Below are 12,049 nucleotides of genomic sequence, written 5' to 3'. Positions count from 1 at the left end.
GCACGACATACATTGCTACCCACCCCTGCAGCTCCAACCCTCCCCCCCACACCAGGTAGGGGAGAAAGGGGCATGAGGCTTCATAGGTCTTTTCTAGGCAACTGCAGTCTAGGCCTGTACGACCTGGACTATTAAACAGGGCTGTGACTCTGTCCCTACCCCTGGCAAAGGAGAAAGCTGGGAGAAGCTTCTTCAGTCGCTGGCACAATGAGGGCAGCTTGAGCCTCCACAGCTTATAGTAAGAACTACTTCCTTGGCTCCTGCTAAACAACCAGCAAGGGAGAAAGGGCAAGAAAGCCCTAAACTAAAGAAAGAAACTGCACCCAGAATAAATGTTCTAATAAACCAGATGCCAAGACTCCAACAAAAAATTACAATCTACACCAAGAAACAGGAAGCTATGTCCCAGTTAAAGGAACAAGATAAGCCTCCAGAGGACATAAAAGGAGTTGAGACAACTAATCATAGATGTTCAAACAAATTTCCTTAATAAATTCAGTGAGATGGCTAAAGAGATTAAGGATATTAAGAAGACATTGGATGAATACAAAGAAGAAATTGAAAACATACATAGAATAATAGCCAATCTTGTGGGAATGAAAGGCACAATAAAGGAAATTAAAAATACACTGGAATGATATAATAGGAGATTTGAAAAGGCAGAAGAAAGGATTGGAGAGCTAGAAGAAATGACCTGTGAAAGCAAACATGCAAAAGAACAGATGAAGAAAAGAATGGAAAAAGTGGAACAAGGTCTTAGGGAACTAAAAGACATGCAAACATACGTGTTATGGGTGTCCCAGAAAGAGAAGAGAAGGGAAAAGGGATAGAAGAAATATTTGAAGAAATAATGATAGAAAATTTCTCAGCCCTAGAGAAGGACATAGATATCCATGTCTGACAAGCACAGTGTACTCCCATCATAATAAATTGGAATAGACCAATTCTGAGTGCAGCAAGAGAAAAGAAATGTATAACATATAAGGGATATCCAGTAAGGTTAAGTGCTGATTTCTTATCAGAGAACATGGAGGCAAGAAGATAGTGGTATGATATATTTAAGACACTATAAGAGAAAAACTTACAGCCAAGAATCTTATATCTGGCAAGATTGTCTTCCAAAAATGAGGACAAGTTTAGAATATTCACAGATAAACAGAAACTGAGAGAATTTGTAACCAAGAGACCAGCTTTGCAGGAAATACTAAAGGATGTGCTTTAGCCTGGGAAGTAAAGACAGGAGAGAAAGGCCTGGAAGAGAGTCTAGAAATGAAGATTATATCAGTAAAAGTAGCTAAGAGTGTCAAAAGAGTGGTGAAAATAAAAAATGACAGATAAAAAATCCTAATATTTAGGAATAAACTTAGCCAATGATGTAAAGCACTTGTATTCAGAAAACTACAACTCATTGTTAAATCAAAAAGTCTTAAATAATTTGAACAATATTCCATGATCGTGGATTGGAAGTCTGTATGTCATTAAGATGTCAGTTCTACCCAACTTGATATACAGATTCAGTGCAATCCCAATAAAAATTCCACCACCATTTTTAAATGAAGACACAATTATCAAATTTATTTGGAAGGGTAAAGGATTTTGAATAGTCAGCAACATCTTAAAAAGGAAAAGTGAAGTTGGAGGACTCTCATTTCTGGACTTTAAATCATACTACCTAGTTACAGTGGTAAAAACAGCATGGTACTGACATAAGGACAGACCCCAAAACAAGGGAACCGAATTGATGGTTCAGAAACAGAAGACCCTCACATCTAGTGATTTTTGACTAGACTGTCAAACCCACCTAGCTGCTAAGAGAACTGGATATCCATTACCAAAAGAAGGAAGGAGGACCCCTAACTCACACTTTATACAAAAATTAATTGAAAATGGATAAAAAGCATAAATACAAAAGCAAGGACCATAAAGCTTCTAGAAGAAAATGTAGGAAAAGATCTTCAAGACCTGGCGGTAGGCCATGGATTCTTAAAGGAGTTAAGAAGAGGACTGAGATGGACTACTGATGTTTAATGTATGTGGAAGTTTTAATTAGCTTTACTATAAAAGTGTGGAAATGTACAGAGTTGATGGTAACACATTATAGTGAGTATAAACTGGTTTTTAAATGGGGATGTGGCTGAAAATGGTATTCCAGGGATGTAAATGCCAATTGCCAGAGAATAATTAGTGACTGAATATCAGCCATCAGCCCAGAGGTGGATGAGAATTGTGGTTGATGGTACAGATGCAAGAGTGTCCTTGGTAAGTTTAGAGCAGATGTATATTGCTATTGCAGGGTGGTGGGAATGTGGAGAATCATGGGAAAAATATAAGTGGAGTGACCTATGGACTGAGGTTAACAGTAATAATGTAATATTCATGTGTCTGTGCCAAAGATATACTGCGTTGATAATGGAGAAGTATGGAAAAACTGTGCCAAATGTACACAGTAGACTTAGTAATAAGTTGATGTTATAATCTATAATAGATGTTCCACTGTGGTGTGTGGTATGTTGCGAGGTGGTGTTCGGGAATTCTGCACATGGGCATGATTGTTTTGTAAGTTTACAACTTCTATCATAAAAATATGTTTTAAAAATAATAGGGTGAGAAAAAAAAATAAAAATAATAGGGTGGGTTGGGGGGAAAATACACCAAATGTAAGATAAGGACTGTAAGTAGTAAGATTTTGATGATATTCTTTCATAATTTGTAATAGATGTCTCACAACAAAGCAAGGTATTGGTGGTGGGTTGATGTATGAGACCCGTGTATGATGTTATGCATGTTTGCTTTTTAAGTACACAGCTTTTACTGTACACTTACTGTTTATGTTCATGTATAAATGATATGAAAATAAAAAGTGGATAAGATACTTTGGTTAGTAGTAATATTTTGAGGATGCTCTTTAATCATTAGTTAAAAACGTTTCACAGTAATGTAAGGTATTGTGATGGGGTGAGGTATGAGATCCCTTTGTGATGTTATGTATGTTTGTTTTGTAAGTTCACAAAAATTACTCTACACCCATTGTTTATGTATGCTTATGTATGAGTGATCTACTTCAATAAATTTTTTAAAAAGGTAATGTGACCCTGTACCCTCTGTTCACTGGAGAATATTTATTAAAGTACTCAGCTATTGGGTAAGATAGGAGTTGACAGCATCTTTGTATGTGCCAGGCTAATATCTCCTTGGACTTCCTGGGATACAAGTCCAACTCTGAGCCATTCTTCATGATGATTTCCACTCCAGCGCCTCATTCACCTTGGATAGCTGCACCTCAGTACCAGAAGAGCTTCCAGAATATCTCTGCACCAAGAAACAAGAACTTCAACATCCATGGAACGGTAGCTTTCCCTAATCCTTTTATTAAGCCATGCTCAGTGTTATTATATATATAATATACTTGCCAGGAAGCCTTAGAGCCATTTAACTGGTTTTCCTTCAAGGTCTTTTAAAGATAATTGCACCTGTCCCAAGTACCATCAACAATATAAACTTGCTTGAGAAGTATGGAGAAAATATCTGCCGTGCAGCCAGTGAGATGGTGGAGAGTCTGCAGAGAACGCTAAGGAAATGTCATCTTTCCACATTCCAGGCATATCACTCAGGCCCTCCTGATAACATGGGTGTTGGCTTGCCTCTCACCTGGCAGTGACTGATAGATGCCCCTCATGGTTAAGGTGGGCCTGCAGCCATCTCCAGATGGCCCTCTGCTGGCTGCAGCTAGAAAGAAAAAAGGGTAGGCAATGCAGTGTGGTTGGGAAGGGAAGTCAAATGGAGAAATGAACCAGAGTGGGAAATGATTAATTGCTACTATAACCTAAATATTTCATGTGAAATGCCAGTTACTTATCTTTCCCTTAATCAGGAAGATAAAGACCTCTACTTCTCCTGTCCATCATTTGGGGATCTTGCTTATGAGCTTGTAGAAAGAATGAGTCTTGGAGTCAGATCCCACACTACCACTTTCTAGCTAAGAACCACGAGCAAGATCTTCAACCTATGTTTTTCCATTGAAAGTGGTAGATTCTGATCCCTTATTAGACTGTACTTTAGAATAAAGTACATGGAAACATCTAGCATACTATCTGGCACATCATAAACATGTGCTTAAGTATGATTCTAGAGCTATGTGAATTGTGTTCTTTTGACTGGAGGGCCATTCTCAAACAGTGTTTCAAAACAAGTCAATAGAATTTCCCATGAGAAACGTTGAGTTAAATTCTCTCTGTTATAGGACTTCTCATAGTTATTAATGTTCTAATGTGAATTTCTAATGAGATGTGCCGTGTAGTATTTTTCAAACTTTTAACTAAAGAATACTTTGAGGAACAGAGTTGGGGAAATGCTAACTTATGGCTCTTTTAATAGAGTATTCATGGTGTGTGGGAATGTTTTGTTTTTTAAAATGTGGCTTTTTTTTTTTTTTTAATAGGATGGACCTTCCAAATTTGGACTTTTAGGAAATCCCTACAATGGGATTTTTCCCAAGGGTCTAGGATGATCATTACCTTTGCTAGGAAAATAGAGGGCAGGTATTATAGAATGATAACTTATTAGGCAAAACTTGGAGGTAAAGTTAATCTTTACTCATTTGTGTTCTAGTAAACTCAAAGCATAGAATCAAGGTTATAAATCTAATCTAATTTTAACCAGTAGTTTCCCAATGTCAGTCACTAAATCTTCTATTAATGCTTACTAATGCTCCTAACAAAGGGGCTGAGATCTTTTATGATTTAAAAAGTGGTAGAGGGAAGCGGATTTGGCTCAGCTGATAAAGTGTCCACCTACCATATGGGAGGTCCAGGGTTCAAACCCAGGGCCTTCTGACTTACGTGGTGAGCTGGCCCACACACAGTGCTGATGCGCGCAAGGAGTGTCACGCCACACAGGGGTGTCCCCCGCATAGGGGGCCCCATGCACAAGGAGTGCGACGTATAAGGAGGGCCATCCCACAGCAAAAAAAGTGCAGCCTGCCCAGGAGTGGCACCATAAACACAGAGAGCCGATGCAGCAAGATGACACAACAAAAAGAGACACAGATTCCCGGTGCTGCTGACAGGAATCCAAGTGGACATAGAGCACACAGTGAATGGACAGAGAGAGCAGACAATGGTGGAGGGGTGGAGAAATTGGTTTTTTAAATCTTTAAAAAAAATGATAGAAAGAAGTTGACAAATTAGTGAGAGCATAGAATTAAGCTGCAGAAATTTTCTTTTAGGAACAGAATGGAGGGGGAGGGAAGGTCTGAAGTTGTTTAAACACGTTCCAATTAGTTCCTTTTAGTTAGGGTATAAAATGACTCTTTTTCACTATCTACTTTAGTAGTTTGACTATGGTGATTTGGTGTTAATATGTTGTTTTCTTCTAAATTTCAGAACAAGCACTGGTTAATTAGGCAAGCCAAGACCCCGATGACAAATTCTTCAATACAGTTTTTAGATCATGCATTTAGAGGAAGGTAAGAGCTGCTACTTTCTCAATCTGGTTGGTCTTTGAGGCCCCTACAAATCAACTCATGAACAGGAATACTGCACCATGTGTTTGCTTTTTTGGTTTTTGTTTCTTTGTTGTTGTTGTTTTTAATGCAAAGTATTTTATTTTAAAACTTCTAAAATTTGAAATCAGAATGCCCTAGGTTAAGTAGTTTTCTAAAGCTGAATATGAGCTACAAATGAGTATTTGTAGCTCAGTTTTTCTGCTTGAAATACAAAAACAACTTCCTAAAACTTCTAGGTGTGAATACTACTGTTTTGATAACCTGTGATTAGATGAGCTGATCAATCTCAGTTGACACATCTCCCTTGTTTCCCTACTTAAGGATTTTAAAAATTCTGAATAAATGCATTTTGCTAGCCGTACCTGACAATTTTATTCCAAATGCTCCTGACCACATGATTTTTTTTTAAAGATTTATTTTCTTTCTTTATTTTGGTCCCCCTCATTGTTTGCACTCTGTAAACTCCGGACCTCCCATGTGGGAAGGAGATGCCTAATGACTTGAGCCACCTCCACTCCCTGCTTGTTCTGTGTCTCATTGTGTTTTTCCTTCTTGTGTCTCCTGGTTGCATCATCTCATTGTGTCCGTTTGTTGTGTCATCTTACCATGCCTGTCCATCATGTTGCTTGTCATCTTGCTCATCATCTTTTGTAGGTACTGGGAACTGAACTCAGGACCTCTCATATGGTAGGCAGGCACCCAACCTCTTGAGTCACATCCACTTCCCAACATATTATTTTTGAGACAAGGTAGAGGAAGTAAGTCAGTGGGAAAGGTGGTATAATGGGAAGAGATTCCTTTACATTCAGGTAGTATGAGGGGGGCTTTGAACCTCAAGACAAGTTAAAAAATCCATTTTGACTTGTTAAGGAATATTGCAAACTTAAGCCATTAGGTAGAAAGTTTGTTTTCCTAGATCTAAAGAAAATGTTACTAGGTGAGAAATCAGCCCAAGTAGTTTACAAAAGATCCAAAGGCTTGAGACTGTAGCAAAATATTTGCCTATATTGTTTGGGATTTTCAAGAAATTCTTTTCTCAATTTTTAAAAAACCCATTACTTACCTATAGTGAGTATTTAGTTAGACCTTTGGTCTGCAAGCTTTTTCTGTAAAGGGCCACATAGTAAATATTTTAGACTTGTAGGTCAACAGATACCTCTGTTGTCATTATTTAACTCTTTACTGTAGTGCAAAAGTGGCCCTAGACAATGTAAATGAATGAGCATGGCTCCTCTTCCACTAAAACTTTATAAACACATGACAGGCCAACTTTGGCCCATAGGCCATAGTTTGCTGACTCCTAGTTTAGACTTTTAAACACTGTTGTAACACAGGTATACCTGAATTCATCTGTAATAATTAGTACTGAATTGATAACTTCCCCTTCCAGTTTTCTCTACTTTCATCACCAGTGAAAATAAATAATAAAGCTAACTCATTATAAAAAGTCTAATTTCTTTCTTTGGCAGCATTTAAGTTTGGAATGAACTTAATTATGTTCTGTAATTTTCTGATCAATTTTTGCAGGGGATTTGGTATTTGAGTTTGTAGGGAGAGATTTTTGTTTCTTTTTGGACTTTTTTTGACAGGGTAGTGATTCCTCAGCCATTGCCTCTGAAGTCACCGTTTCTTCCTTTGTTCATTTGCAGGTGGCAAACTCTACTCTCAGTTGATGACCTTGTGGAGAAATTGATAAAGAGATTGGAGTTCAATGGGGATCTTAATAACACTTACATCTTTTATACATCAGACAATGGCTATCACACAGGTAATGGGCAGGGTTAAGTAATCCTGTGACCTTTGTGAGTGTTTTTCCTCTTTCACCCAATCAGTAGCATTGGCAAGAAGGTCTGGTCCTTTTAAGCAGTGGACATGCCAGAGGGAGGGTCTTGCCCTTAGGACCTCCCTGGTTAGAGGGCCAACTCGTTTCCATTGGTAGAGAGCAGGATTCGTTATTTGCTGTTTCATGTGCCAAATTATGTGTTGGTGTAGGAGTAGGGATCAGGAAGTGGTCTTTATGGGCTTGAGTCAGAAAAGCTTTATAGAAGAGTCAGAAAAATTAAACTAGATTTAAAGGATAAGTAGCACTTAGAGAACAAAGGCAAGACATTCAAGATATTTAGACCAAAAGCAGGTTGCATTTGCCTTTGGGGAAAACCTCTGGATGCATTGCGCAATGAGTTTGGATTTTTTTTTAAACTGCAATGTTAAGTCAGTCCATGTCCTTGTCTTTCAGCATTTCTACTTGGACCTTCTGTAGTTAAAAATAAATGTTTTCTTCTTTCCCATCTAAAAATTTCCACTTGAATGGAATTGACAGAAACAGATTGATTAAAAAATATTCACAGTAATATATTTAAATGCCTAAACACTCAATCTAGAGACTACTAAACTCCCATTATTCAATTTTGCTTTTTCAGCTCCATGTGGCCAATCTTGAATATTTCTCCCTGCTCCATGTTCTTGTTTTCTTTTGTTGCTGGAATGTTTTGAAACAAATCCCAGACATTCTATTATTCCACCTGTCAACACTTGAGTATATATCTGTTAAGGGGTCACTTTTACTTTACCATGCTGGTATCACCCCTAAGAAATTAACAGTAATTCCTTAATACCATACAATACCCAGTCTGTATTCCCAGGTTTCCTTGATTTTTTTTTTTTTTTTTGTAGTTTATTATTTATCAGGATGCAGACAAGGTCTGTGCATTGTAGTTCATTCTTGTCTTTCATTTTGCCACTGATTTATTAGAAAAAGTGGGCTGTTTGTCCTTCAGAATGTCTTACATTCTGAATTTGGCTAATTGAAGTCTTGTGATACCTTAACTCATGTATACTCAGCATTTCTTATAGATTGGTAATTAGATCGAGAGACTTGAAATTCACATTTTCAGGCAAGAAGTTTCCTCGTTGATGCTGCTGGGTACTTCTGTAGCATCATATGAGACCCATTGTGCTGTTGTCCCACTTAAAGAGATGCTAGTGTTGATTGGTGGCTCAGGAAGTATCAGCTTGAGTATGATAAAGCTTCCATTGATGATTGTTGCCTAAATTTATTAGGAACTGCAAAATGTTGACTTCATAATTTTGTATCTCCTTTCACATTTATTAACTGGAATTCTCAGAGAAAAGCATTCTCTCATTAACTCTGTGATTATCTTGAAATGAAGTTCATTCAGAAAAGGCAGGATAAAATTTGTTTTTTTTCCTTCAGTTTTTGGAGTAACCTCAATCAATTGGCATCATTGTAAACATAGATTATATGAAAACATGTATATTTGTGTTTCATTACATTCCAGTTATTCTTTTTGCTAAATTTGTTCTATCTTAGGTCAGTGGGAGTCTTTGTAGTCTTTGTAGGGAGTCTTTATTTTAAAAAGATGAATTCAGGCAAAATTTAAAAATACAGGCAAATTTAAACAATTACACCACCATAATGGTAGAACAAAGTTGATTTAATTTTTGTTACTGGTTAAATAAATGAAACAAAGTATAAGCAGTACTTCTATCATGGCTCCATATTTTCCCTATGTGTTTTGTTTTCAGGGCAGTTTTCATTGCCAATAGATAAAAGACAGCTGTATGAGTTTGATATCAAAGTTCCACTGTTGGTTCGAGGACCCGGGATCAAACCAAATCAGACAAGCAAGGTAAGTGCCTAACAGGATTATGTTTACAGGTAGACATTTGCCTAAGAAAATAGTGAGAAGTGACAGGTTAGGTTTCTCCTCCCATGAGGATCAATCAGTAAGGCTGATTGGTCTAAGACCTTGTAAGTATGTTTATCAGTCTTGAAGACAATGATTCTTTTTTTTTTAACTCTTATGTCACCATTGACCAGATTTTTTCCCTATACATGCACACCACATTTGCATGAATCGTTTTGTTTGCCCTTGTAGCCTAGATCTTTACTTTGTCGTAGAGCAGGGATTTTTAGCGAAGGCACTTATATATTTTCACTCTCTGAAATTGTGAAGGAAATGGTATATCCTTGGGTAAAACAGGGAAAGATTCTGATTGACTTACTGGGTCTGAATTAATGACTCAGCATCTTTTTTTTTTTTTTTAAGATTATAGATGATTTTTCAGTGTAGCCTGGTTTGGGGCCCATAGTCTTCTCGAAGAGAGCTTCTCAGGTTTTATTATACATGTGAATCCCCTTCAGATTCTCATCTGCATTTCTGACCAGCTCCCATGTGGTATGTGCTGCAGATATGACCTCCCTTTTGAGTATAAGGCTGTAGACAAACATGTTTTCTGAGAATTAATCTCTCCCTGTATGGGACTTTTCCTTATTAATGCTTTTCTGCTTTCCTGATTTTCTCTCCTAGAATTGCCATAGTTCTATAATACATTCTTTTGTTGCTCCTTCCATTTGGTTTACTGTCTTTTTCCAAGTATTATACCTAAGACAGAGGCACTTTGTTTCTAGTGATTGTTAGTACCTTGTGTACCTTCATCCAAAACATTTTCCCCCAAACCTAATAGCTAAGAGTTGATAGGCTCTACCAATTATGTTTTCTCTCCTTCCTATACAATTTCTGCTCCAGTTCTGTGAGACAAAAGAAACAAAGCAAATACATAATTTAAACTGAAATTGCAAAGTAGATTTCAAAACGGGCCAGACTTTCTTAGTATATTGGGCATTTAGGCAGTCTTCCTTGCCAATAGATAAAGGACAGCTGTATGAGTTTGATATCAAAGTTCCATTGTTGCTTAAATACCAGTAAAGGACTGTGTCCATCTTTTACGCTTTTCCTTTTTCAGTGCTTTTGGTGGGAGATCTTTTAAAATTCTTTCAGGAAGTAAAATGGCCTTCCTACTTGTATTTTGAGTTTTTTTTTCTCTTAACCACCCATGTTCCTAAGGCCAGTCACTTTCAGCTACAGATTTTATCGTTATTTAAACGTGCCCTGTCCTTTCAAAGGAGATAGGCAAGTTTGGAAGACCATTAACTCTTGAAGAGTTTTTTATTGAGCTTGATGTTGAGAGCTGATTGAGGGGAATATGGCTGCAGCTGTGTATATTTCTAAGGGGCATAGCTGCTAAGACCACTTATAATGAGTGTGGGTAAGGAGCTGCTCATGAACAAACTATTGCTTTAAATTAACAGTTGAAAACAGTTAACAGTTCAATCTAAATGAAGACTGGCTTTTAAGAAGCCATTTCAATAATAGTAACTAGCATGTATAAATAAATGCTCAGTGTGTGCCAGGTGCTGTTTTAAGTGTTTTACCTGTATTCTCTCATTTAACCCTCACAGCTTTATGAGATAAGTACTATTACCCCATTTTACAGATCAGGAAACTGAGGTACAGCAGTTAAATGGGTTGCTCAAGGTCAAATAGCCAAGCCCTGCATTTAAACTCTACGCAGTCTGGCTCCAGAGTCCATGTACTTAAACATTACATTATATCTCAGTCAACAAGTATTTGGGAAGTGGATGTGGCTTAAGCAATTGGGCTTCCACCTTCCACATGGGAGGTCCCAGGTTCGGTTCTTGGCACCTCCTAGAGAAGGTGAGCTGGCACAGCAGGCAGGCATGGTGAGCTGACGCAACAAGATGAGCAATAAGTAAGACACAAAGAGGAAAGACAATGAGAGACACAACAAACCAGGGAGCTTCAGTGGCTCAGGTGATTGAGTGCCTGTCTTCCACATGGGAGGTCCCAGGTTCACTCCCCCGTGCCTCCTAAAGGGAAGACAAGCAGACACAGAGCAGGCAGCGACTGCAAACAAGGGGAAGAGGATAAATAAATCTTTAAAAAAAAAAAGGTATTAAGTATCTTCTTGTAAAAGCACAATATACCAGAAGCCTTTGCTATAATCATTAACAAGCAGGGAAGATCAGTTCTTAAATCCCTATGTCAAATAACTGTGCAAGAAGAGTCAGAAACAGTGGCTCTGTATAGCTGGGGAAACAGAGAGATTGAGAGGTGAAGAATTTGCTTGTTTGTCTGGTTTTTGTTTATTATTGTTATTGAAATAAAGAAAATGCTCTAATAATGATTGAAATAATGAATGCACAACTTTATGATTATACTAAATACCATTGATTGATGAATCATTTGCTTTATTAGTATGTACCATTAAAATTGATTTGTTTAAAAAAAAATCCTTATGTCAGAGAGCTCCCATGTCTGTCCCGACATCAGTAAAGCTATAGCTGCTACATTGAGGGTCAGCCCTCAGAGCTGGAGAAATCAAATCTTTGCTGTGATTGGGATACTTCCAGTTAGATGCTTCATGTGTTTTCTTGTTTAATCTCCAACTGCATTGGGTAATAGACCTCAATGACCCCATTATTACAGAGCTAAGGAAACTGGAGTTCAAAAAGATTGAAGAATCTCTACTGCCTTCTTTTCACCCAGAGATATTCCTTGGGATGATCCAGGACTTTTTTTTTAAAGATGTATTTATTTCTTCCCCCCTCATTGTTTGTGCTTGCTGTGTCTGTTTATTGTGCTCATCGTCCTTTAATAGGCACTGGAAACTGAACCTGGGATCTCGCATGTAGGAGGGAGGCGCTTAGTCACTTGAGGCACC

General features: G+C 37.7%; 1 protein-coding gene across 2 annotated transcripts in view; it reads left to right on the top strand.

Moving 5' to 3' along the window:
- GNS (glucosamine (N-acetyl)-6-sulfatase) overlaps positions 1 to 12,049 on the top strand; it is a 60,186-nt gene that overhangs the window by 25,405 nt on the left and 22,732 nt on the right. For both annotated transcript variants that reach the window (XM_058308367.1, XM_058308368.2), the window contains 4 exons: positions 3,180 to 3,347; positions 5,382 to 5,464; positions 7,153 to 7,271; positions 9,050 to 9,153. In XM_058308367.1, coding sequence (XP_058164350.1) covers positions 3,180 to 3,347; positions 5,382 to 5,464; positions 7,153 to 7,271; positions 9,050 to 9,153 — 474 coding nt within the window. The remainder of the gene's footprint in view (positions 1 to 3,179; positions 3,348 to 5,381; positions 5,465 to 7,152; positions 7,272 to 9,049; positions 9,154 to 12,049) is intronic.

Source organism: Dasypus novemcinctus, chromosome 12, assembly GCF_030445035.2.
Source record: "Dasypus novemcinctus isolate mDasNov1 chromosome 12, mDasNov1.1.hap2, whole genome shotgun sequence".
In the NCBI taxonomy this organism is placed as follows: Eukaryota; Metazoa; Chordata; class Mammalia; order Cingulata; family Dasypodidae; genus Dasypus; species Dasypus novemcinctus.
Note: the sequence above shows the minus strand (reverse complement) of the source record. Positions and strands in the feature narration are given on the sequence as shown.